Source organism: Macaca thibetana, chromosome 9 (genome assembly GCF_024542745.1).
Source record: "Macaca thibetana thibetana isolate TM-01 chromosome 9, ASM2454274v1, whole genome shotgun sequence".
Classification (NCBI taxonomy): Eukaryota; Metazoa; Chordata; class Mammalia; order Primates; family Cercopithecidae; genus Macaca; species Macaca thibetana.
In genome coordinates this window covers 7,952,085-7,978,809 of record NC_065586.1, presented here as the reverse complement: position 1 = coordinate 7,978,809, position 26,725 = coordinate 7,952,085, and the positions used below count along the sequence as shown (strand labels likewise).

The following is a 26,725-nucleotide window of genomic DNA, read 5'->3' as shown; positions in this document are numbered from 1 at the left end:
CTCAAGTGATCCTCCTGCCTTGGCCTCCCAAAGTGCTGGGATTACAGGTGAGAGACACCACACCTGGCCCTTCTGCTTCTTCTGAAAAACAGTTTGGGCCGGGCGCGGTGGCTCAAGCCTGTAATCCCAGCACTTTGGGAGGCCGAGACGGGCGGATCACGAGGTCAGGAGATCGAGACCATCCTGGCTAACACCGTGAAACCCCGTCTCTACTAAAAATACAAAAAACTAGCCGGGCGAGGTGGCGGGCGCCTGTAGTCCCAGCTACTCCGGAGGCTGAGGCAGGAGAATGGCCTAAACCCGGGAGGCGGAGCTTGCAGTGAGCTGAGATCCGGCCACTGCACTCCAGCCCGGGTTACAGAGCAAGACTCCGTCTCAAAAAAAAAAAAAAAGAAAAAAAAGAAAAACAGTTTGGTACTTTACAGGTTTGGTCAATAAATTATTCACTAATTTTATAATTTTTTTAAAAAAGGAAAGAAAACAAAACTTTAATTTTCTGGAAGTTTCTTATGCCCACGGGCAGCCCATCCCCAACCCCCTCAAAACAAAAACAAAACCAGATTGGCTGGTTTCCTTGCAGAGCACGCAGTAGTCTGGGCATTGTGCAACCCGCGTCTCTGAAGCAGGGTCCTCTTTAGACCTGTTCTCTGAATGAGGACCTGGTCCTGGGAGCCTCAGTTCCCCACACAACATCCCTTAGTTACACAACGCAAGGCCCAAGCACAAAGGCTCCTCCAGGTGTTTACATATCTTTCAGGCTCTTGCTGGGGACCCGGCCCTGCCAGTAAAGTCAGGGATGAGATGAGTGGCTTTATACAGCATGGCTTTTGTTTAGCTTGAGACCTGTGGGGGTAGGGAAGGGCGAGGGGAGAGGGCCCACTCTCTAAATCCTGGCTCCAATGTGCAGCCTGCCGCACTGCACGCAGACATGACAGGGGATTGTAAAAATGCACCACAGACAATGTGGCTAATGGACCAGCGTCCCCTGCACCAGAGCTCAAGGGCGTGTCAGGAAGTGACTCGGGGACACCAGGATCCAAACAGAGCATCCTAAAAGGAACCACTTTTCTGAGCACTGATCCACTTCCTCTGTTGATCCCCTTCTCCAAAGAGAAAGAGAGACAGGCAGGACAAGGAAAAAAAAAAAAAAAAAAAAAGACTGGACTCTGGCTATAGCCCTAGAATAGCCTGTAAGCAATTCAGGCAGAATTTCTTTACACAATGGATGAGAGAAATATGAACCAGGCTGCCAAAATCAGCAGGACAAGCAAGCCCTGTGTATTCAGTTCGAGAGAGGCCTGGACACATTTCAGAAAGAGCAGACTCCTAAGACTGAGGCGCTGACTCGTATCCCGGGTTGACAGTCATGAAATACAAGTTGCAGTTCACGAGATAGCACTAAGGGCAGATAGAAGTGGAACTCCCCCAACCCATCTGGAATCTTTTTTATTTATATTTATTTATTTATTTGAGGCTGAGTCTCGCTCTGTCACCCAGGCTGGAGTGCAGTGGCAGGATCTCGCTCACTGCAATGTCCGCCTCCTGGGTTCAGGTGATTCTACTGCCTCAGCCTCCTGAGTAGTTGGAATTACAGGCATGCACCACGACACCTGGCTAATTTTTGTATTTTTAGTAGAGACAGCGTTTCACCATGTTGGCAAGGCTTGTCTCGAACCCCTGACCTCAGGTGATGCGCCCATCTCAGCCTCCCAAAGTGTTAGGATTACAGGCATGAGCCACTGAGCCCAGCCCCCATCTGGAATCTTTAATGGGCTACTCTCCCTTCAGGCTTTTCAAATACCCTGGTCAAAATTATGGGCCAGGCATGGTGGCTTATGCCTGTAATCACAGGCACTTTGGAAGGTAGAGATGAGCGGATGACTTGAGGCCAGGAGTTTGAGACTAGCCTGGCCAATATGGTGAAACTCCATCTCTACTAAAGACACAAAAATTAGCCGGGCATGGTGGTGGGCGCCTGTAATCCCAGCTATTCCAGAGACTGAGGCACGAGAATTGCTTGAACCCAGGAGGTGGAGGTTTCAGAGAGCCAAGATTGTGCCAGTGCACTCCAGCCTGGGCAACAGAGTGAGACTCCATCTCAAAAAAAAAAATTAAAAAAAAAATATGGCTGGGGCTGCGAAGAATCCTTTCCTCAGAAAAGTTCTCAAAAAAAAAAAATAATAATAAAATCTCCCATAAGTCTTAGAGAGTATCTCACTAATTACAGAGTTACGAAGCATGCTCCCAGAGAAATCAGAGAGCCTCACATCATCCTGTTAACTGTCAGCACAGCCAAGAACGAAACCCTAGTTTCCAGACTTCTAGGACAACAGTCAAAACACGCTCAAATGATCAATGAGTGTCTCAGAATTCCAGAGTTTTCCACTTCCTGGGCTCTTTGCAAAGCGTAGGGACAAGACAGAGCTGATGATGTCAAATCTGCTGGAGCTAGAGGGTACAAAGAAAAATGAAGATGTTTTCCAGAAGTTTGCTTCATTTTGAAGGGCGAAAGGTGTTGGTGTGCTGCTCTGCTGATTTAGATAATGGCTAGCATTTTGTTCTATGGATAAAATTATACGCCAGTGTCCAAATGTTTTCTTTTGGTCTTTTAATCTCTCCTTAGCTTGGAAGTTGCAGAGGACCCACCAATGTCCTCTGTCCATGCAGGATCACAAAAATGGCTCTAGGGGTAGATTTGGGGTTGAGGATGTGGACAAGGGAATGGAACAAGAGAAAATGGAGTAATAATACCTCTACATCTTCAAAATGTAAATAGGACAATTTACCATGAGGAGGAAAACATCCAAGGCAGGCAATGGATTGCATTGGAGTTTGTGGGTTTGAATTTGGGAACAGGTGTTTCACTAAACTCGAGTCACGTATGCAATATTTGGAAAGAATCTGCACCCTTCACACACTTTTAAACTTGTGAAATACCAAAATGAAGCCTTGTGATGAGGAGTACGCTTTAAAAACAACTTTAAGACCTTAGAAAGTTTTAGAAAGCAAGGGCCGGGTGCGGTGGCTCATGCCTGTAATCCCAGCACTTTGGGAGGCCAAGATGGGTGGATCCCCTGAGGTCAGGAGTTCAAGACCAGCCTGGCCAACACGGAGAAACCCCGTCTCTACTAAAAATACAAAAATTAGCTGGGCGCAGTGGCGCGTGCCTGTAATCCCAGCTACTCAGGAGGCTGAGGCAGGAGAATCACTTGAACCCAGGAGGCGGAGGTTGCAGTGAGCCGAGATCGCACCATTGCACTCTAGCCTGGGCGACAGAGCAAGACTCCGTCTCAAAAAATAAAGAAAAAAAGGTTTAGAAAGCAGACGCTGATCTCAGAAGGTGAGCTCTGGGTAACCTTAGTTCCATCACAACCTGTCTGCTTAGGGACTAACCCAGAGGCCCAGTGAGAAGCTCACCACAGTTCACGCAGTTCATTTTTAAGAGGAACAACAAGGTAAATGTCACAAAGTAAGAATGACATCACTGGAATCTTGATTTCTCTGTTTCCTGATCTACCTTTTAAAAAATTAAAAAAAAAAAAAAAAAAAAGGTCAACTTAGACACTTGGGTATTTGTTGAATAAATGAAAAAAGTGCTTAATCTAGAAGCACTATAGAAGCGTTTATAAATAGCAAAACTTTTCGATTCCTAAGTAATTTTTTCTATTTTGTTGGATTTTTAAACGTTTTAAAGAAATAACCCAAATCCTCAGATCTTTTCCAAAAAAAACCCATATATTTCTCAAATATTCTCCTATAGATGTGCTAATACAACAACTTCAAAAGTGAGGTCAAACAGATTGGAAATTAGTTAGGAATATAATTTACTCAAAAAAATTTTAGCAATATTTTAGATCTGCAATCTTGTTCTACTTTTCTAGATTAAACCCTCTTTAGTATTGCTATTCTACTGTGTCTTATAGTTTTGAAAAAAGAAAAAAAGAACCAAACCATTCTGGCCATTAAAATATATGATAATATTCCAAAGAATAAATTGAATGAGCCGGGCGCAGTGGCTCATGCCTCTAATCCCAGCACTTTGGGAGGCTGAGATGGGTGGATCATTTGAGGTCAGGAAGTCGAGCTCATCCTGGCCAACGTGGTGAAACCCCATGTCTACTAAAAATACAAAAACTAGCTGGGCATGGTGGTGGGCACCTGTAGTCCCAGCTACTCGGGAGGCTGAGGCAGGAGAATCGCTTGAACCTGGGAGACGGAGGTTGCAGTGAGCCGAGATTGCGCCCCTGCACTCCAGCCTGGGCGACAGAACTAGACTCCGTCTCAAAAAAGAAAACAAACAAACAAAAAGGATCTGAATCACTGTTATTATATATAGATACTTATATTTCACAGCTGTTGCATCATCTGCTAGAAACATCTTAGAAGGTTCAATCCATGCCCACAACGATGAAATGACATTTCTTTGAAGAAGGAATGGGATGAAATGTACCTAAAACAAAACGTAGCTGAGATACTGAGTTTGGGATTTTTCCACGTGTCCCCCGCCCCTTGTCCAGCCCTAAGAATGTCAAGAATTTGAACTCCCTGTTCTTAAGGTGAAAGGGCATTAACTCAAATCTGTTCATGAAGCAAAGCGGTGGCAAACCTGAAGACATTGGAACTACGTGACAAAACCTCCCAAGTTAACCACGGCCAGCAGTGATTCTTTCCTTCGGTGTTTCAAAAGTAATTGGAAACAACATTCGAGTTGTAGGTCATTAATTAGGAGCCAGAGAGAGCTCCATTTGCATCTCAGTAATGCGCTACACCTTTACTTCAACATTTAGCTTTAGGTTTAAAATATTTGCCAAGATAGCGCAGAGGCAATTAACAGATTTCTTTTAAACGTGTGCTATAGTTACACACTCCCTCCACAGGAAAAGAAAACTATACAGCAGAAGTTACAAAATGGTTATTTAGTGTTTCGAAAACATTCCAATAATCCCTTCACTGTGGTGTTATTCACTCAACGGTAGAAAAGCAAAACAGAAATGAACATAAGCGCAGCCGGCTCGTTTCCATCTCAAAGAGAACCTCGAGGAACCCATCAGCTGCAGTTTGCGCCTGGGAATCTCAGCATAAAATCTTCCCAATCCTCCTTCGATGGGCAGGAGGAGAGCAGGAAGACACACTGCCGCTCACTAGGGGACCCCAGATGTCACCCCAGCCCCAGGATAAATTCCTCCGGGCCGCATGTAGAACTCCAAATACTCCCAGTTTCCCCCAAAATAGACGTTGACCCTCTGGGGTTAGCATCGGCTCCTAGTGAATAACTCAACATGTCTGGTTGTTGTCTCTTTTAACTCCTTTCTCTGAAATGAGCTAGAGCTACCAGATTATTCTGGAAGAGCTTGGCCACCACGTGGATACGATGTCATTTTGTAGTTTTAAAATATTTTAACTTTATTATTATGCTTATAATAGTATTCCAACAGACTGTATTAAAGGCAGCGATCACTAACACAGAACACGACAGGGCGAAGAGGCAGCCGGGCCGCTTGCAGGACATGGCCTGTCGGGCCGGGGTCGCTGACATGCACGTTGCTAGCTCATACACTGCTACCCTCAGCACAGGCTGCAGGAATAGGGACAAGACAGTTGCCGCCGGACTCTTAGAAGCTATTTAATAAATATCATCCAAAAACAAAATGGAAAAGAAATGAGAAACCCTCTGAGCACAACCACCTTAGGCCAACTGAATGTAATCTAGTTTATTCAACCAAAAATTGAGAGAGAAGGAAAATATTGAAACAAACAAAGGAAAGAAAGCAGTTCTTAAGACTAGCAGTAAATAAATTTATACAACAATTCGGTCTGTATAATATGATGAAATAAATCTACATCTTTTCTTATTTTGGTGCTTTGAATTATACATACAAACAACAATTACAGGGACTTGTTCACAAAGCATGTAGGCCTGGTAAAAGGTTCTCTGAAACCCTCAATGGCAACTGGTGAACGGTAACACGGATTGCCCGGAACTGGTATTTCCTTTGCAGAGGCCAACAGCTTTGAACGAATGATTTGCCTACAACTTTTTTCTTTTTTTTTTCTTTTTTCTTTTTTCTTTTTTTTTTTTTTTCTCTTAATGCATCAAACAACTGTGGCCAGTGAAAGGAAACAAAACTGGCAGTTTGTCCTTTTGAATATCAGACCTAGTTTCTTCTTAATTTCCACACTCTATTTCTCCCATATTCCTTAAACTTCTTGGCATCCTTCATGCCTTACAGCTACCCAGATGCAATAAAGTCATTGTACAGTATTTCTTACAATATAAGTTATATGCAATGTTCAGCATTTTTTTTTTTCACAGCACTAGAGACCCTGTTAAATAGGGGATATGAGTCAGAATGGCTTATTCACAGATGGGGTCCAGATTCAGTGGTTGGAACACAGACACCACAGTGAGCTCCTTTGCAAAGTGGCAAACATAATTTTGCTTTCTGCCTTCAAAAACATATATCCATCGCGTTTAGGCTTCATGATGCTGCTCCTGCAAAAATGCACGTCGAAGGGGGCTGCAGGGACGCTCGCTGGGGGCCCTGCCAGCCTCGAGCAAGGCTCTAACCCATAGCAGTGACCATGCTGGAGGGGTGATGCGGTCCAAAGGACAGGCTGGATGGCGGGTGCATCGGCGTGGGCGTGGTCAGCATGTGGCTGGAGTGGCTGAAGGGCGAGATGTGGCTCAGGGAGGACATGTGTCTGGAGAGGGCGGCCGGGTTAAACGAGCTGTTCTTGGGGAAGTCCTCCAGTGAGTCATGCACTTTTTTGCACTTTTTGGATTTGCTAGACATTTTTCGGTTTCTGGTCTGGATGCCTTCCTTCTTCATGGTCAGGGGTCTGTTAATCTAAACAAAGATCAATTTTTTTTTTTTTTTTTTACTTTTTGGCTGCCTCTGAAATGCACAGGCTCTCCCACACCAACAAGGGTTCCACCGGCCGCCCCAGATCAGGGATCCGTTTCCATTTCAGCCGGCCCCTTCCTCTATCCCACTTGCTCCTGTCTCTTTCCCAGGGACTGAAGAACTCAAATACATACAGTTACCAGATGAGAGACCCATCTAATACGATTGTATTTCTCTGGTAACGAAAATGGAGTTCACTTGCCTTATTTCTTTAGAACTTCCTTAGACTATTTCATAAGAATCGAGGTGGTGAAGAATCTTCAAGAGGGAAATACCGTTGTGTCTACTCTGACAAATCTGCTTCAGAACTTGAACAGCACTCCCCAGGTCATCGGCCTCTAGGTGGTTAAGGCCGTCTGCCTTGAAGAAATGAGGACTGTACCGCTCTACTGAATAACTTGTGGTTGCCTCTTTTCTACCTGGCCTTTGAGAGGTCATAAAATCTTCCCCCAGAATTTATATGTAGCAGGGTTGTATTTTATGAAACCATGCCTTTCTTAAAGGTGATCTCTTTTTTTTTTTTTTTTTTTTTTGAGACGAAGTCTCACTCTATTGTCTAGGCTGGAGTGCAGTGGTGCGATCTCGGCTCACTGCAACCTCTGTCTCCTGGGTTCACGCCATTCTCCTGCCTCAGCCTCCTGAGTAGCTGGGACTGGAGGCGCCCGACACCACGCCTGGCTAATTTTTGTATATTTAGTAGAGACGGGGTTTCACCATATTGGGCAGGCTGGTCTCGAACTCCTGACATTGTGATCCACCCAGCTCGGCCTCCCAAATGCTGGGATTACAGGCGTGAGCCACCGCGCCTGGCCAAAAGCTGATCTCTTGCCTCTATCACTCCAGCAGCAGCTGCAGTGGCTGCAAATGCTATTTCCACCTAGCTCTGACTCTCCACTTCTAACCAGACAAACAGCCAACCAACAAATCAACAAGTATTTCATAACCACCTATGGGGTGCAAAGCACAAAAGGGCACTCATCTTAAAAAGGAAAAGACCAAGAATGTGCTAGAGTAAAGAGACAGAGACCAGATCCTACTCGGAAGATCAAGAGACTTCAATCTCGGAGATGGCTACCATTTCTCTCTTCTTGATAAACCTCATTTGCCTTTTAAAAATACACTTGCTTTGGGGGCCCAGAATCAAGAAAGGAAACTTTACAAAGCGAACAGAAGCTACTCCCCACAGGGAGGCAGAGGCAGATTAACCCCGACAGCAGACATCTGCCCGGAAGAGCAAACTCCACATCTGGCCACGTTCCCAGGGGAGGGTGGCAAACAGACTCAAGGAGTGAATGTCGGTGTCCTGGCCGTTCCTGACTTCCCGGGATGAAAGCGTCGCCTTCCACCACAGTTCTCAAGGGTGGAGAACCCTCGGCTCTGGGTGTTACCTGTCTATTCCCAAAGCCAGAAAATCACACCTGAGAAAGGGAGAATTCAAATGGCCAACGTGCTGAGAGCAGCCGACACCCAGCTTCCCGAAGCTGAGCTGGGAGAGGTCACCTGGAGGAAGAGACAAAGCCCCACACTGGAGCTGAGACCTTATTTCCCCCATACCCGGGAAGGCAACGTGACCGACGGCAGGAGAGCCCAGAAAGGTCACTGCCAGAGGAACATCTCCGGGTTCCTTCTTCAAAGTTTTCATCAAGATAAAGATGCAGCCTACAGAGATGACAGGAATCTACTCCCACATCAAATCTTCACCAAGATAATGTCCAGATACACAGCTCTGGATGCCGACATCTAGCTCTACATAGCCAGGTATCTAAATATAATATCTAGTTACACCAGTAGCCACACAACCCCAGATAACCAGTCACAACACCACTGAGAGATGCTGATACCGAGGTAGGCAGTTATCTCAACACCTAGATAAGAAGAAAGAGCTTATGGCGTCCATGTAGGGATGTCTGGAAGGGCAGAGCAAAACGCAACGCGATGACAACGTTAATAGATTATTATATCTTACTGTTCAATACACATCAATCCCCTGCTTTTACGAATTCCTGGTAAACCAGAGAAGACAGAAAAACCACTGTTGAGGATGAGGAAGTTTCTGTCTCCCACTCACCCAAGCCCAGTCATGAAGACCAAGCTCATTAAGACTGAGGAGGTAGAAGTGAGGCATGGAGAGGATTTGTCGGCTTTTCTTTGATTTGAGAAATTCATATTCTTCAGAAATATATTACATATATATATGTATATGATCAGACACAAGTGAGATCATATCTCATCCCAGCTAACTGTTCAAAAAAGCATATAACCAATCTTCTGTAATTCCTATACTTTCACGGATATAGGGATGAAATATACACACACACACAATTCGTTACAATGTTGTTGTACTCTTAAAAAAAGACAGCGACCCCTTTCCCCTGGTTCTCCTCTTAGTTCTGACACTGCCAACCTCCCAGGAAAGCCTCCTGACTCTGAAATGGGCCCCGACTCTTCTACTTTCTCAGCCACGTTACCTTGTGCAAGCGACTTGCTTTTCTGAGTCATAATTCCTTCAAGTAAAACCGAAGTAAAAATAATTTCTGCCCTGTCTACATCATGGGACTATCTCAGGCTCAAATGTAATCAAGTAACAGGAAAATTCTTTGAAATCCATAAATTACAGCCCAGAAATAACTTCATAGGCAGTGCTGATGACTGGATAGCTAATAAACCCTAATGCTAATAGCCTAATAGCTTATAAGCCCAAGTCTTCCAGATTTGAATCATGAATCTCTATCTCTACTGCAGTCAGCAAGTAAATTCCCCAAAGTGAAAACAGAACTTGGATTTAATTGCTGGTAAATGTATATGGACCACAGTCCCAGGACCTAAGGGAGAATAAGGGATCGTAGTAAGACTCTGGTTTCATTCACTGGACCGGGACCACAGCGAGAGAGATGGCACAGGCAGGGAAATGAGTGTATAGAGCTCCTCAGAATCACAACAACTTGTTCCCAAGAAGTGAAAAAGAAGCAGGGTGCTGGGGTCACCCTAAGAAGTTCTCTATGACTCAAAATATCCAGCCAGAAAAGCTTCCTCCCCAATTCCCAGGTATTCCTGAGTAACATGAGTTCATTGCCAGAACCGCCGCAAGCAAACGTCCCTGTCTCCTCCCCGCTCAGCCCCGGACTTTGCCAAAGTCAGGTTGGCCAAGAGAATTTAGGAGAATCAGAAAGAGCTAAAAAGGAAGGAGAGAGAACAAGACAGAGAGAGACCAAAATGACCATTTTTGTCTTTGGAATTAATGTAAACTTGAAGCCTCACTAGGATCATGAGCCAGAATGGTTTCAGAAAAAAGGAAAAAAAAAAAACCTGAAAAAAAAATTTTTAAGATTGAGATATATTACGAAATGAGAGGACCCCAAATGGAAAGATTAGAAATGACACAGCTAAACTCAGGTGACTGGCAATTACCATTCTGCTAACATGACATAAAAGGAGAAAATGACAGTTTCTTTTCCCTGGTATGGTAACTTCTCCCAGGTGAGCCACCTTCCTCAGGAGCTAGCTCTCTGCACGTAAAAGTTGGTTCGGACAAACACATCAGACGAAATCTCTCAGACATTTGTTCCGTGTCTTTTATACGGAGAATCCATTTCAAATTCACAGCACAGATTTAGCCAAGATTTTTTACCTCTCAGTAACCGAATGGATCCTCTTGGTTCCCAGGGTCCCTGCCACTCATTACAATTCTATTTACCTTTCTCTTTCACTCTCTCTTTCTGTAAAAAGTTTAAAATGTCAGGAAAAAACAACATAGGACCAGTGGCTTTTTTTGTTTTCCAAAAGGAAGATTTTTTTTTTTTCATTATAAACCAGACAGGCCCAGCCAGCACATCGGACTGCTGCATTGCTGCATGGTACGTGGAGTGTCCAATGCATACCAAGGGGGTTGTGTGGCTGCCAGGCTGTAAACCCCCTCGGCCTCTGCAAGGCTATGCTAGACAAAGTCGTTTTCCAAGCTAGGTCCTATTGCATCGATTATTTGGAGCCTGTGATCTGCCCCTGCGGTGGGCGATTCACATGGAGAGGGCGGTGGTGACGCTGTTTGCCGGTCACCATCAGGAAGGGAGCCCTGTTCTTGCTGGTCCCAGTCCACTTACATTGTGCAGCTTGTAGTAGAGCCCACAGGCATTGCAGACAGGGTCGCCATTGGCGTTCCTCCTCCAGAGTGTGGTCGTGGTGGTCTGACAGTTCGCACAGGACGTCCCTGCTCTCCTGGCTGCAGACTGAGAGTGGGGAGAGAGGAGAGGGTGAAATCAAAACAAATGGTAAATGTGTTGTCATCACTATGAAGACAGGCTTAAAAAAAAAAAACAAAAGGAAGGAAGAAATTGTCATTGAAATCAAAACTAGCAAGTGGCCCACATGAAAGTGATACAGATCCCCAAAAGCTGCCTCGAGAAGAAAAATGTCACCACTACACTGGAGCATGTCAGGATTGCAGTAACGTGGCCAGAATTTCACCCACCACTCTCCGGTAGGAGCAGGAAGCCAGGTCCTCCTCCCTGGCAGTCTTAGCCTCTTACCCTCCTCCCACAAAGTACACCAGAGGGTTAATTTTTATGGGTGGTTAATTTTGAATTAGCCAGCCAATTTTGGAACTGGGCTTTCAGTTGCGTTTTTCACCAAGTCCAGGGCCATAAGAGGTTGTTTTCAAACTCAACTCCCAAGAATATCCATCCTCAAATAGGCTCCGGTCATCAGGAGGCACTCACAGCAAAGGAAGCACAAAGTCAAGCACCAGAAACACTCTGGATCCCAAACAAAGAAATGCTGAGTTATCAAGAGAACAGCCTGCTAACACAACAGCAAATTCTGCAAAGAACGTCTGTGCAAGTGAGTGGCATGCACACATGGGTGACACACCTGAGGAAGCGCCGAGTAGGACATCCTAAGTCGACAAGACCTCCTAAATTTATACAGCCTGCACTTTCTTGTTTTCTCTTTTCAAGACAGAGTCTCACTCTGTCACCCAGGCTGGAGTGCAGTGGTGTGATCTCAGCTCACTGCAACCTCTGCCTCACGGGTTGAAGCAATTCTCCTGCCTCAGCCTCCCTAGAAGCTGCAATTTATAGGCACCTGCCACCTCGTCCGGCTAATTTTTCTATTTTTAGTAGAGACAGGGTTTTACCATGTTGGCCAGGCTGCTCTTGAACTCCTGACCTCAAGTGATCCGCCTGCCTCAGCCTCCCAAAGTGCTGGGATTACAGGCGTGAGCCACCACAGCCTGTGCTTTCAAGCTTGGTCACTTCCCATTCATGAGACAGCCACCCTCACTCTCTTTAGGTGGCTGTCACCTAAATTTGATTCACCAATCAAACAAACTCAAAAGACCAAGGAATGTTGCCACTCGTCAGGAACTCTGGATCCCTTGCCTCCTCTGATACCAGTTCACCTTCGTGAAATCAGGCATTTCCTATTTGCTGTTCACGGAGTAGCATAGTTGCAGGTCAAAGGTCAGCCTCAACTTGAATTTTAATTCCTTGGTTGTGTTACTGCCCTAATTTCCTTTAAAAGAGAGATTTTTCTTTCACTTTTTGACATATTTAAATTGATCAAGTGACTATTCTCTGTTCATGCTTTAAAAAAAAAAATGAAAAAAACCGTTGGAAGAAAATGGAGTTGGGTCACTTCTAATATTAACCTGTCTCTCTTCCTCACCTTCTATCATAAAAAAAAAAAAATTTTAACTGCAAAATTATCCCCGTTCCTGGATCAAAAATATTATCAAAGGAAAGGTGAGAGAAGAAAGAGTTTAGTCTCTGTCTGTGATGAAGAAAATTCTGGTAGGGTTGTGAGAACACAGAACAAGAACTATGGAGATCCTGGTACAGTTTTGTTTTTTGTTTTTCGTTTTGTTTTGCTTTGTTTTGAGACAGAGTCTCGCTCTGTCGCCCAGGCTGGAGTGCAGTGGCGTGATCTTGGCTCACTGCAAGCTCCACCTCCCGGGTTCATGCTATTCTTCTGCCTCAGCCTCCCGAGAAGCTGGGACTGCAGGCACCCGCCACCACGCCTGGCTAATTTTTTGTATTTTTAGTAGAGACGGGGTTTCACCATATTAGTCAGGATGGTCTCGATCTCCTGACCTCATGATCCGCCCGCCTCGGCCTCCCAAAGTGCTGGGATTACAGGTGTGAGCCACTGTACCTGGCCTGGGATCCTGGTACAATTTATATCAATATTTTATCAAGCAAAAAGTTGAAGCCAACACCCAAAGCCACCAAATATGGAGAACCCAGTGGCAATTTTGAATTAACCTGAGTGACCCTTTTTCTTTCAAAGTTGCTAAATTGTTCCACAGATATGCTCCTGTGGGATGTAAGTAACAGAGTATACTATAACCTTTTTAAACAAATTCTTTCTTTTCTGTATTCTAAGGAACTGGAAACTAAAAACTGCCCTGATCTATCACAATGGAGAAGATGGGAGTCTTTTGCTGTCCATCTTGAATGTAATTCACATTGTCCATGAGTGTCGATTCTAACCCCATATGCCTCCGCCAGGCTGCCTTTATGAAACATGATAATTTAAGGCTGAAACAACTGTTTCATTTGTGTACTCTTCGGGAGAAAGTACAACATAAAACCAGTGCTTAATGATTTTGACAATTAAATTATATGTGATTATTATCTTCCTATAGTTTTTTTTTTTCTTTAGAAGAGCTACTCAGTTATAGCAGATTAATATCACTCAGGCACCTGGGTTTCCTAGCCCAGCAATTCTGAATGTACACAGTACAAGCGTATAATGCCAACTGGTAAAATCAGAGCTCCAGATGACAAGGTGCAGCGTGTAATCTTTTGCAGTCTATTGACAGCAACCTAAATAAAAGCAAAGGAAGATGCTTCCAGTACTACAAACTTTATGGGAACTTAGGGTCTCTCAAGCCATACTGTTTGGGTCACTAGCAGGAGGTAGAATATATTAAGGTAAGCAGCTCAGCCTCTCGCTAGTGGTGAGATGTATGAAAATCCTGGCAATGCCGGGGGAAAAGAATCTATGAATCTTCCTTTCAGTTCTCTCTCCTGTTTCCTGCATTAGTTTATTCAGGGTTAAATATGCATCTCACAGAAGAGCTAGCTATGTATGGGCTGAGTGGTCTTCAGTGAATCTGCAAATGTTTTCAACAAAAATAGCAATCTGGAACTGGAATAAAGGGTCAGGGAATACAGGAAAGAAGAAAACAGAGGGTTCTAAGTGTTCAGAAGTCAAATACATCTCAGGGCTGAAAAAAGACAGACAGACAGACAGAAAGAGAGAGAGAGAGAAAGAAAGAAAGAAAGAAAGAAAGAAAGAAAGAAAGAAAGAAAGAAAGAAAGAAAGAAAGAAAGAAAGAAAGAAAGAGAAAGAAAGAGAAATCTGAATGTGTCCTGTGCTCTATCTCCCTGTAGCTTATGAATTCTATAGAACTAAAAACATCAAACCGCCCAAGACAGATGATTAAGAAAGAAAAGACAGATGAAAATGTGACAGTCATTGAACTCTAAAATTCAAAGCAATTATTACTCAGAGTTCTAGAGCTTTCCTATGAAAGGTGAGTGGAGACAAAATTGTATAAAGTGGAAGTACGATCCTCCTCTGCAATCTGACCAGACACAAGAAGAAAACCCAAGAAAATGTCAAATAAACTTTTCCTCACCAATCAGCCCATACCTTAAGACTTTTAATCTCTCTCTTTTGCCTTCTTTACTTTTATTTAAAAAAAAAAAAAAACAAAAACAAAACAACAACAACAAAAAAACCTATAATGGTACCAAGACACATTTTAACAAGAAGGTTTTCGTTGGTTTTTTTTTTCCTCTCTCTCTCTTTCTCTCTCTCTTTTTTTTTTTTTTTTTTTTTTTTTTTTTTTTTTTTTACTAGGGCCAGGTTTTTGAGTGATTCAAAACATTCTTTTGTGGTGTGATCATATTCATTCTGCACTAACACCTCTAGCCTTTTTTTTTTTTCAAACACTTCTTGTTCTGATACGTTCAAACATCTTGGTGTTTAGGTTGGGGAAGCTGAGTTGTTGTTTATGAGTTATCTCCAGCGCTCAGATATCCGGCAGCTTTTTCCTAGGAAGTCAGCTTTGCACATGAGAGAAAGGAAAAAAAAAAAAAACCAAACTGCAGGAGGAGAGTTGGGGGAAGGTTGAGAAAGTTGGAGAAGGGGGCAAAGATCAGAAAGAATAAAGCCTAGATATCCAGGATTGTCAAAGATTAAAGTCATGTGGACATTTCCATCCCTAGAAAGTTTTTCTTCTTCGGCCGGGAGCGGTGGCTCATGCCTGTAATCCCAGCACTCTGGGAGGCCGAGGTGAGTAGATTACCTGCGGCCAGGAGTTTGAGAGCAGCCTGGCCAACAAGGCGAAACCCTGTCTCTACTGAAAATACAAAAAATTGCCAGGTGTGGGGGCGGGTGCCCGTAGTTCCAGCTACTCGGGAGGCTGAGACAGGAGAATTGCTTGAACCTGGGAGGTGGAGGTCACAGTGAGCCGAGATTGTGCCACTGCACTCCAGCCTGGGTGACAGAGTGAGACTCTATCTCAAAAAAAAAAAAGTTTTTCCTTCTTCAAAGGAGGATGTGAAACGTGTTGAGTTGCACTACAATCTGATGGGGAGGGCAAATAATTCTTTAAAAAGAATACAAAGGTGTTCTTTTTCCTCTCTTAGAAATTGATGGATGCTCATGTATCCATTAATCTGCATGGGGAAATCCCCTCCTCCCATATCTACTTGGTGAATGTCAGCACCACATTCACATTTTGATCTCTTAGCTGTGGCTAGAGTTGTTATTTTTCTGTCGCTTACATTCACTATTCAAACTTCCAAAGAGGAGCTTGCAAATGAATGTCCCTTGTGAGTCTTCCTTATAAATGCTTGACAGAGCCAGGTTTTCTCAAGGATCCCTCATGCTTCAAAAGATTTTTAAAGAAAAATGAGAGAGGAGGGAAAAAACTATCCTCTGGTAGTAGTTCAAAGAGAAAATAAGAGCAAATGCCAGGTATGAGAGGACTCACACGACGTTGCCCACAGGAATTGCCTGTGGAAAGTTCTCAAATGCTGAGACCAAGAAAGGAAGGTGGCATTAGGCTCACTGGTTGCTGGTGAAGCCTGTGAAATTCACTTAATCAGCTCCAACCATTTTGAAGCATTAGCATAACAAGTCCATCCACTGCACCGAGTCTGTGATCCTTCCTGGGAAGCCACACACCACAACTTCAGGAACCCATTCTGGAACATTCTATCCTCATACTAAATGTCTCTACCTGTCAAACAGTGCTCATCAATACATTTAAACCAGCTGCTCTGGTCCTGTTCATACCATTATTCTATTCAGGAATACACTGCAGATTTGATAACCAAGAATTCAGTCTCCTTAAAATTTTCACAAGTGACTTAAGAAACACGGATGGGGAAAAAGAGTTGTTCTGTGTATCAAATTTGGAAAAAAAAAAAAAACTATCCCAAGCCAGCTGACATGATTGGAGGCTATCCTGTCAATCAATTTCCTGCAGAAAGCTGTCCTTCCGGAAGAGAGGAAATGAGAAACCGGGAATGGTCAGCGTGGAATCCATCCCTTCCCGAGAACTTACCAGCCTTCGCTTGGGCTTAATGAGGGGCCGGTTCTGTCCGTTCATTTTGTGGTAGAGCCCACAGGCATTGCACAGGTAGTGCCCCGTGCCATCTCGCCGCCACAGTGGGGTCGAGGTTGCTCCGCAGTTCACACACTCCCTGCCTTCTGGAAACAAAAGCACAGATAAGCCACTTACGGAAGGAAAACACGCGGGAAGGTTGACAGCATTTGGAACTGGGGGAAGAAAAGTAAAATGGAGAACTTTTTTCCTTCTCCTTCCTCTTTTGGGGAGCGTGTCCACCTCCCACCTCTTTCCAAGACGCTCCAAAGTTGAGCTGGGGAATGCTGTCCCCGCGTGACCGCTCCCCCTACACACATAGAGGCGCCCGCAGAAGGGGCAGATGCATCGTTGCAACAGAACCCTGTTCTTGGCTTGCCCGACTTGATGGAGAAGATCGGGCAGGACCGAGAAGGAACGCAGATTCCAGCTCAACTACTTCCCTGAGAAAATCCTGAGCCCTGGATGGTGGCAAAAGCCAAACATTCCATTCATTTCCCTCAAAGGAAAAAAAGGAAGACAAAGGTGACCCATTATCATCATGGGTCTGTCTATAGAGATTGATTAAATAATGAAGATTAGGATGGGGGAAAGGAAGGATTAATCAATGGCTAGATAGGTGAACAGATAATAAATAGATGTATAGATTGATCAATCGGCTGATTGATTTCAGTAGCTAGGGTTTTAGATTTTACTTCCAATCAAACTGTAAACGTCCCCGGCCGGAGAGGAAGCGATTAGGACCCAGCAGGGGTTTCCATAGCTTTCCAGCCACTGTTACAGAGACTGAAGTTAAAGTATGACCCCAGCCAGGCTGTGCAGGGGGGAGATGCAAACTTTAGGCGGGGAACCTGGAAGAGGGGGAGGGAGGGAAAAAGGAAAAGGGAAGGTTTGGGAGGACAGAGTGAAGCCAATCAGAGGAAGATCAGGAGAAGAGGCAAGTTAACGAAGGGGGGTGGCTGCTCATTAACCAAGGCCTGCCTGCAGTTTCTCTTTTTCCAAAAACACAAACAAACAAAATAAACGAAAAACCGGCCAGGCCGGTAGGGAGTTTGAGCGGCATATTCACTCCCTCAGCCCGGGCTGGAAAATGACCCAGACCCACCCAGAAAACTCCTTAGAAGAATCCCTTAAATTACCATTTCAAGACACGGGGGAGTTTGCTCACTGATTTCAACTTCTGCAGGACGAAGAGAAAGATGCTTTCTAGGAGAATCTCCTTGCTTCTGGGGGGCCCAGGGACACCTGGGTCTCTAGTGCCCAGTGTCTTGGTGCCCGGAGAAAGCCAGGACTCCCCTTCCCTGTAGGAACAGGAGGCTCAACTCCAGTTGGTCCCCCAGAGAGGGGAGGCCCAGAGGAGGACCCTGGAGGGTGGGTAAGGAAGAAAAATGAGCCCTGAAGACTGTTTTGTTTTAAGAGAGCAATTAATGACCTCCAACCTGCCTGGACCACTGGGGTGGAAAAAGAGAACCCAGTAGGGTCCTTAGAATTTTGATTCCCCTAAAAGGAGGAAAAATCTGCCTTGGCAGATACGGGACCTATTGGGCCTTTGGAAAGCCCCAGACCAAGTAGGAGGGATCTAGGGGGGAGGTTCACACTTGGGGGCCTGTGATCCTCTCCAGGGATAAGTTCTTTAGGAAAGTTAAAGTCTTTTGCAAATGGAAGAAGGTCTTGCACCCTTTTCCATGAGAGTCAGGGATGGTGCCCACTAGTTTTTGTCTACTTTGCTTTAAAAAAAAAAAAAAAAATTGAGGACATAAGAGAGGTTTTTTTGTTTTTTGTTTTTTGTTTTTTTTTTTTGCTCTACATTCCAAAAGGTTCTTAACCTAGGGTCCCCAGAGTGCCTTCGCTGTGCCCCAGAACCCCTGAGATTAAACACAAACATGCCGCAGTGTGTGCCAAAGGCGCCTTCCTAAGTACCCAACGACTCTTCTCAGTTCTTGAAAAAGACTCAGGCCTGAATCACACCCAGATACCTTTCAGTTGGGGTCAAAAGCCTGAGGGATGTGGCAGACTGGATGTGGGGGAGGCTGGAAGGAAAGAGTGAAGGGTGAGTGGGCGAGCAGCCGGCTACAGCCCAAGCCAGGAGGCCACAGGCCTGCCTTTTTGTGTCCCCGGTGGCCTCTGGGTTAGCTCCTTCTAGGGCAGCACTGGCCCTGTCCCAGCTAGGACTGCAGGCCCACTACCCACCCTGCGCAGACAGGGGACCCCTTAGGGCTCCTCCCCTACTTGGGCACTGGGCAGAGGGCAGTGTGAGGAGAGGCCGCTGTGGCTGGAGGCGGGGAGCGTGGTTGCCACCCGGCTCCTGGGCACCCTGGCGCTGGGGGACCTCCCAGTCTGACGTGATCAGTCTGATTTCCTTTCATTTGCAGCGCGCCGGGGAGGGTGATAGCTTCCTTTTCAGAAACACCTTGAAAGCTAGCAACGGTTACCTCTTCAACAAGGATCTGCACACTAGGGCAATTTTCTGTCTTGATTCACTCGGCAAGTTTGCCATTGCCTCTATGGGCTTTTCTTCTTCTTTTTTCCTTGCTGCCTCTGGTCTGTGACTTCAGCAAACAGCCAATTTTCCTAATGGAGGCCCTGACTCTCTCCTGCCTTCTTTCCTCCCCACTCCTCACCCCTGCCTGTTGTGAGCTGCTCAGGCAGACACCTCTCTCTTAGGTGACAAGAACCACAGAGCTGCGAGGCCTCTTGACATTCAACAGCTGCTGGCAAACGCCTCTTACTCCGCCTTGGCCTGAAACCCTGAAACCAGGCTGTGGGAGGGGGTAGGGAGCAGGGCAGGAGCTTGATCAGAGGACGGTGGAGGGAGATGCCCAACTGGAAAGGTGGCAGGGGAGCTAAGAAGCGGCCCTGGATACAAAGACTCTGTCTTTTGTTTGCAAAAGCTTCGTCCCAGCCCCGAAAGCCTAGGCGTTAAGACAGCAATAGGTGCCCTAACCACAACTTCAACCATTTCCAGCGACAACCCCAAAAACTCTCTCTTCTCTGTGTCCTCCTTCAGCAAATGCATTTGCAAAGAAGAGGTTAAAGGGGGAAAAAAATAGAGAGAGAGAGAGAAAGCAACCACTAAAACCAAGAGAATCCCCTCCTCAAGAATTCCCACCACCTCCACCCCCTGCACAAGGAGGGGCTTCTCAAAACTTCCCCTCCACACTCCCAAAAGTCCCAGCTCTCTCGCCGCCCCTGCCAGGTGTGCTGTTCTTGGTTTTCATGACTGTGAGAAAGGAATTAAGAAGGAGGAAGTTAAAAGGCCAAATTGCAATGGCCTCCTCTCCCCCTTGCCAAAAAACCAAAATCGGTGTATCGGTATTCCTAGCTCTGGCTTAGGGAAACCACGGCCCTCTCTTTCTCCCCTCCATGTTCAGAGTCTCACAGAAAGAAATGAGAGGAAAGAAAAGACTAGACTTAAGGCAGAAAGTGTGCACAAGAGGGGGAGAAATCAAACACGGAAATGAGGGTAAAGAAACCAGAGTATCTTGGAAAAGTCACTCTGTCCCCTCCCCTCCGCACAAACCACTACCCCGGCCTCAGATACCACGAGCTCTCCCCAACCTCATAGCCTTACCAGAAAAGAGAACTTTAAAAAAAAAAAAAAAGAAGAAGAAGAAGAAAAAGAAAAGAAATCCCATCATGACCTCAAAATGCACAGGTCTGCTCTCTTTAGATTTAGCGCCCCAGCCTGTGTTTCTGAGTCAAGCTGCACCCCACTTCTCCTTAATCCTTCCCTCCACCCCCAAGCCCAGCCCCTGCCAGGCACTGCGGCCACTTTGTGCCTCCAGCTCTCCTGGCCTCTTGCTTTCTTTTTGACTCCACCAGCTAGCCTGCCTCCCTCTCCCTCCTGCCTACTTTCATGTACTGAACATGCAGGTCTGAGTTCTTCTGTCAGCCTAACCGCATCCGGACTCTATTAAAGTTCCTGGCTCGGGATAAACAATGCAACTGTCGCGTGCAGCAGTCTGAAAATAATTGGATTAGCTAAAACATATCAACTAAATAGAGACAGTCCTGCTCAGGCAGTCAGAGTGAATGTCACCCTGGAAAAAAACCCTGAAAACCGATCTCATGGTCACTGGGCTCCCAGAGTACTCCCTCTGAAGTTTTTCAAACCGGAGCTTTGGGAGCTCGATTTCAAGGCTGCTCATCTCATCCCTAAAAGACAAGTGATTTTCACGATTGCTTTCTATGTAGGATCTATACAGAGAAAGAGCAGAGGCAAGATACCCTGAGTGGATCAGGGAAGAGATGCCCACTCTGAAATGGACACACCTAAGGAGACATCAAAATCTTCACCAAACCCTGTCTAAAAATACAGTTAAATCGATCTCAGAGAATCCCTAGCTCTCTTTGGACTCAATTACTTTGGTTAGAAATGGAATTGGTGATGGATTGATTTATTTTTAAAGCCAAAGTATTTTGTGTGGGGTTTTTTTCATGCAAGTAATGACACCAATTGAATAAAAATGCAGCGTGCTGCTAGGCAGCGCTTGCATTTTGGAAAGGAACAGAGCACAGGAAACTGAGATGCACACCTGGAGCACTTTTCCGTTCCTTTCTACCTCCTCTGGCTGCAGCTCAGCCAAGCAATATGTCCTAATACGGCTTCCTGCCCCTGCCTGCCCTGAGAGCTCTAGGAGACGCTTCAGGTAACTAACTGGGCCAGGCAATATTTGATTTTCATTCAACTCGGCTTCCCCAGTGCAAAGCCACCGCTTTCTCTCGGTTCAGCTGAGAGCCCCCTTTTCCACGCAGAGAATGTGTGCAGCTTTGGCCAGGCTCTTGCACACACACTTTGTATCTACATGTCTGATAAAGGACTGTCCTCACTGCATGGTCCCCTTTGAGCTGAGCGAGAGGAACAGTCAGAATGACAGAGGCCAAAGGGGTCATAGAGGGACCTGTGTTTGTTTAGGCTTGAGGAGGTTTCGTTTTAGCATGAAACACTCAAGATTTATTCCCTCGGCCTTCCATTTGGTCTTGGAAACTGACTAAAAGTTACCAACCGAATCCAGAAGTCCTGCGACACGCAGAAGAGGGCATGACTTTGTTTTTGTTTGTCTTTTTCCTTTCCCAGCTCATTGGGGGGTTTTAAATCAGATCCCACTTCCCCTCTGCTTCCGAAGCCAGGCGTGAGCTAGGATGGGAGGACATGCAGTGCCTTCCCGGCAGGAAGAATGAGAAGAAATGGCATCTCAGCAGGCTTTGGGACACACCGGCTCCCCTGAGGGGTCCCTCTAGGTGCGGTCCTGGATTGAGGAAAAGGGGAGGAGGGAGGAGAAGAAAAGGCCCCAGGGGAGAGCTGGCTCCTACCTGTGCTGGACCGGGCCTTGGGCCTGGACTTGCATCCGAAGCCGGTGGGGGAGCCACCCAGCAGACTGCTGGGGGGGAAGAGTCCGGAGCTGTACTCGGGCACGTAGGGCGGGTAGGTGGTGATGGGGTGGTGGGCCGACGAGGAGGGCCCCCCCAGGGCGGTCATGCTGCCACGGGAGTGGGACGACTCCAGCTTCATGCTGTCGGGCAGCGGCACCTGGTACTTGAGGCACTCTTTCTCGTCCTGCCGAGCCGAGCCAGCCGAGCCCGGGGTGGACAGCGACGGGTCCGGGGAGACGTCCTTAGGTGGGGTGGGCGGGAAGGTGAAGAGGTGCGGGCTGGCGTGGCCCCCCGACAGGGAGGAGGACGAGGCCGGGGGATAGACGGAGAGGGGCCCCGGGGAGCCGTGGTGGATGGACGTCTTGGAGAAGGGACTGAGGTTCCAGGGGGAGGCGGCGTGGTGGCTGCTCAGGGCTTTGCCGCCGTCCAGCCAGGGCAGGGATCCATGAAGCAGAGGCGGGCGGCACACCTGGCTCCCTGTGGGGCAGCGGGGAAAGGGCAGGAGAGAGAAGGAGGGTGAGTGTGACCCTGCAAGGCCGTCAGGGACACCTGGGGACTCTCTCCCTCGCACCGGCCTCCCTTTCAGCAAAAGTTCAAGCACAGACAAGGGCTCAGGCCCGCTCTCTCATCCCAGTGGTCCCAGGAGTACCTGCCTGGCACACCTGGGGGTCAGGCTAGGGACAGAATCCTTCACCCCTGTCTCCCACAGGGATGTCCCATCAAATCCAGCAGAATGAAGGGCCTGTGGCTGACACCCGAGAGGTTGCTGCTGAGTGAAGGGCCCCTTTGCTTATTTGGCCTCTCCAGATACACTGCCTAAATCACATTCCCCAAAGTCTCTCTCTAGAACCTGACTTGATTTATGGGTTTCCTTCAATGGCCCTGAGTTCCCTGACTCGGACTTAATCCCAGTCAGCCTGATAAGAGAGCCGGCTGTGAGTGAGGAGGCCTGAAGGATGGAGCCCGGCCACACAACTGCTCCACACCAGAAAACTACCCTGGAGTCAGGCCCAGCTCCCAGCACTGAGTGCAGGAAGGAGAGGCCTTGGGACAGAAGTCAGGAGACTTTCAGGGTTAGTTCCCGGAAACCCAACCCAGTGCTTGCTCAGAATCAGCCAGGCTGCCTGCAAAAGGCCTAAAATGGGATTTGCAGGGACATTTTCATTGCTTGGGCTGTTGGAGAAAGTTCACAAGGCTGGACCCTGGGATGGCCGTTTTCTCTACTTTTCTCACCCTCCCAAATCCTAAAGGAGAAGGAGATAATATAAGCCCCATGCACCCTCAATAAAGCTATGATCCCACCAGTGCCATAGGTGATTTTCACCTGAGCCCCAAAGACACAAAATTCCAGTTGATGTATATATTTTAAATCAAAGATGACTCAGACAGAGTCTGCTTAGCCTTCATTTAAAACACACACTCTTAAAGTAGCTGCAACTCATACACTCTGAGGGGTTCATTTAAAAAGCAAGTGCAAATCCACACACTTCTTGATCTTTAAATCCGGTACCTGCCTCAGCATTTGACATTCGATTCAACCATTAAGAACAATACTGAAACTAAACTTAAGAGAGAGGAAGGGGAGGGGAGTGGAGAGGGAAAGAGAGTTCTCTGAACACCAAGGGTCAAGATTCATATTATGCAGGAAGTAGTATAGTAAATAATATTAAGTCTGCCTCTACCGCATTTCCACTTAACTGTTGATCTGCACCGAACGTGGGCAGAGAGCGCCCCATCCGCAGAAACGATTGTTTAAAACCTGGCCACAGCAGGGTAGAGGACGCCTGCTGCCGGAGGGGCTATGTCATCGGTGCCAAGGCAGGCTCTAAGTAGGGGGATCAGGGCAGAATTCGGTCTGGCTGGACTCAGAAAGCCTCACACTTTTTCTGACCAACGTTTTGCCCCTGTTTCTTCTTTAGGAACAAACTTAGAGCTGGAAAGTATTCGATCATTTTTTCCTCAAACTACATAGGCCCGGTCTTCTTTTTTTACATTTCAGAACTCTCCTAAACTTCTCCAGGTGAAAGGGGGAAAGAGGTGGTTCTGGAATTGCCTCTATTGAAACGGGGGTGTATGCTACATCTTAGGTGGGAGGTTAGTGGAGGGCAGAACCCAGAGACAGAGTATAAGACAAGAGTTGCAGGCATGGAGGCAACTTGAAAGCAAAGACGCAGGAAAATTCTGTGCAGCCGGGAATCTGGGAAACGTCAGATCCCTCAAACTTAAGACAAGGGTCTTCCCTTTCAAATCCCTTCAGCATCAGAATTCCATTCCTGAAGCCAAGAGGTAGGAGACCTGTCTAAAAACCAAAGGCACTAGCTTTGGGAAAAGGTCAAGGAGAAGGGTGTGAATAAATAAGTCTCTGGGGCCTTTCTGAAAATGCGCGAATTGAGGGACGCTGGCAGAGGCCGCCCCCCTAGAAAGAGCTAGCGGGTAACAGGGAACGCCAGGTTTTTTGGAAGAGCCGGGTTCCAGCCGGGCTTGGCCGGCGCCGGCTACCGGGCCCAGAGAGCCCGGACCCGTGGAGACAGAGCCAGGGCACCCCACGCCTGGGGACATCCCGAGACCCCCCAAAACCTGCAGCCGCGCAGGAACGAAGGGCTGCGGCCTGGCGCCCGCCAGATGAGCGCCAGGCCACAGGGCCACCAGCCGGGAGAGGCGCCTGCTGTGACTGTTTCAAAACACACTCTCGCGACGAGCCAGAGGCCTTCCTTGCCCATTTCCGGGCCCCAGTTTTTTTGTAAATGAACCAGGAACGGCAGATGGGGGCTTTCGATTGACCTCTCCCCGCCCTCAGGTCCTTCCCGACCTCCCCGAGCCGGGACGACTGACGCAGCCGACAAGAGCCCCCGCACCCCGGGCGCACTCACCGTGGTGGGTCGGAGGGTACCTCTGCACCGTGGCCCTGACCGAGTTTCCGTAGTAGGGCGGGACGTGGTTGCCTTGACCGTCGATGTTAAAAAGCACATCCACCTCCTCCGGCAGCGGGTACTGCGCCGGGTCCATGTAGGAGTGGCCGAGGCCCGGGTGGTGCGTGTCCGGGTGCTGCCCGTTGAGCACGGCGGGGTGGTGGTGGCTTACCCAGCGCGGCTGGTCTGCCGTCACCTCCATGGCCTCGGCTGCGCTCGCGCCCTCTCGCCGGGCCCGGAACCCGCGCGCGGGGAGGGAGGGCGGTCGGCCTGGGAGGTCGGGGGGCTCCTGCCGTCGGAGGGTCGGGGGTCGTTGAATGATTGGCTTTCGGTGGGGGGATGGGAAGGCTGGGAAGCAAAGGTGAGCAAAGGAGAGGATTTTTAAAAAATAATCTTGGAGGGGTCTTTTAGCAAAGAGAAGACGGGGAAGACAAAAATCCAAAAACTGGGTACGGCAGGATAAAAGGGAACCAGGTTGTAAAAAGGGGCGACGACTCTGGAATTCTGCGAGCCAGGCTCCTCTGCACCGGGGTCCTCAGCCGCTCCGAGGCGGAGTCCCTTCCCGGGTCACCTGCAAGGGAGAGAAGGGGAGACCTGGATGAGCCCCTGGGTTGCTGGAGTGGCACCACCTCCCTTCGCGCCGCCCGCCCTCCCAGCGCATCCGAGACCCGCACAGGCGCGCGGGGAAACGGCCAGGGAGCCCGCAGGACTCTCAGGGACGTCCCTGCAGCCCGACTCGCGGGAGCCGGAGCTGGCTGAGCAACTTGGAGGACAAGTCCCGGGGCTGACTGTTGAAAGTTGGAGGACAAGTCCCTCCCTCGGGGACACCGGTCCCGGGACCGTCCCCTCAGCACCTAGAAAACCTCCAAAAGAGGAGAGTTGAGTTTTTAAAATTGCTTTACGTCCTCCCAAGTGGTTGGGGGCAAAAAATAAAACGTAAAAAAAAAAAAAAAAAGTCACCAGTACCAACCTGGGTAGCGAAGAGCAGAGAGGAGGAGGAGGCGGCGGCGTACGACCTGCTCGGTCAGATTGCGTAGCTCGCTCTGTCTCGCTCTCCCTCCGTCTCTCTCACTTCTTCTCTCTCTCTCTCCCTCTCTCAGTATTTTTTTTTTTTTTTTTTACAGGGAATGCATTCTTTCTGAAAGTATCAAGACGGCGCCAGGCAGCTCAGTGTTCGCAGACAGCTGTGGCGCGACGCAACTTAAGGAGGTTCTAGTGTCATCCGCGCCGAGGGGGGAGGAGCCTGGCGCTGGCGAGTAGGGGACAGGATCCCCGGCACAAGGAAACTGCAACCCAAACCGGCTCCAGGACTTCTCCCCCCGCCCCGCGCACCCCCGCCCCTCCTCCCGCCCCTCCACTGACCGGAAAGGGGCGCCGCAGAGGGCGGCCGCGGGCGGAGGGGCGGCGGGCATGGTGGGCGAGGCCCGCGGGGCTTGGGGGCGGACGGGAGGGAACGCGCGCTCTGGCCCTTTAAATGTGGCCGCGGCTCCTGCCGATTCATTCGGGTCGGGTGGACGATTCTGTCCCAGTGCAGCCAGCCTGCCCCATTCATGAAGTTCATTTTGATGGGCAGACTTTTCTTTTTCAGACTTTTGAACAATAGGCACGCATGGATCGTTATTAGGATCCAATGCAGACTGTTTGGGAGAGCGCAGCGATGTGGGGAGACGTGCGCGTTAAATTGATCAGAAAAACAAAATGTTTCGTGTGAAAGTGCTTTGAGATTTGCCTCTCCGGCCGACTTCCTAAGAGGATGAGGCATCGGGTAAAGGAGAGATGCCTTTGACTGGAGCGCCCGTGTCAATTTTGTTGTCACTGTCACCTCTTTCCCGAGCCTTCTGCGCTCTCAAGCCCCCAGAGTGAACACGCTTCAGCTGTTGCAGCTGCCCTTTCCAGACCTAATATTTGTAATCAATGTGTGCTTT

The 26,725-nt window shown here is 47.8% G+C and overlaps 1 protein-coding gene across 2 annotated transcripts; it reads right to left on the bottom strand.

Moving 5' to 3' along the window:
• Positions 1 to 5,686: 5,686 nt before the first annotated feature.
• GATA3 (GATA binding protein 3) lies at positions 5,687 to 26,011 on the bottom strand. 2 transcript variants are annotated; one of them, XM_050804645.1, is made up of 6 exons: positions 25,771 to 26,011; positions 24,762 to 25,371; positions 21,832 to 22,368; positions 16,480 to 16,625; positions 11,003 to 11,128; positions 5,687 to 6,848 (listed from the first exon to the last, which is right to left on the bottom strand). In XM_050804645.1, exons 2-6 carry the CDS (start codon positions 25,000 to 25,002, stop codon positions 6,564 to 6,566), a joined length of 1,335 nt encoding a protein of 444 aa, XP_050660602.1. In that variant the 5' UTR covers positions 25,003 to 25,371; positions 25,771 to 26,011; the 3' UTR covers positions 5,687 to 6,563. The 2 variants fall into 2 exon arrangements, with proteins under 2 accessions (XP_050660602.1, XP_050660603.1); XM_050804646.1 differs by having other exon boundaries at positions 16,480 to 16,622; positions 25,771 to 25,978.
• Between the last annotated feature and the right edge of the window lie 714 nt (positions 26,012 to 26,725).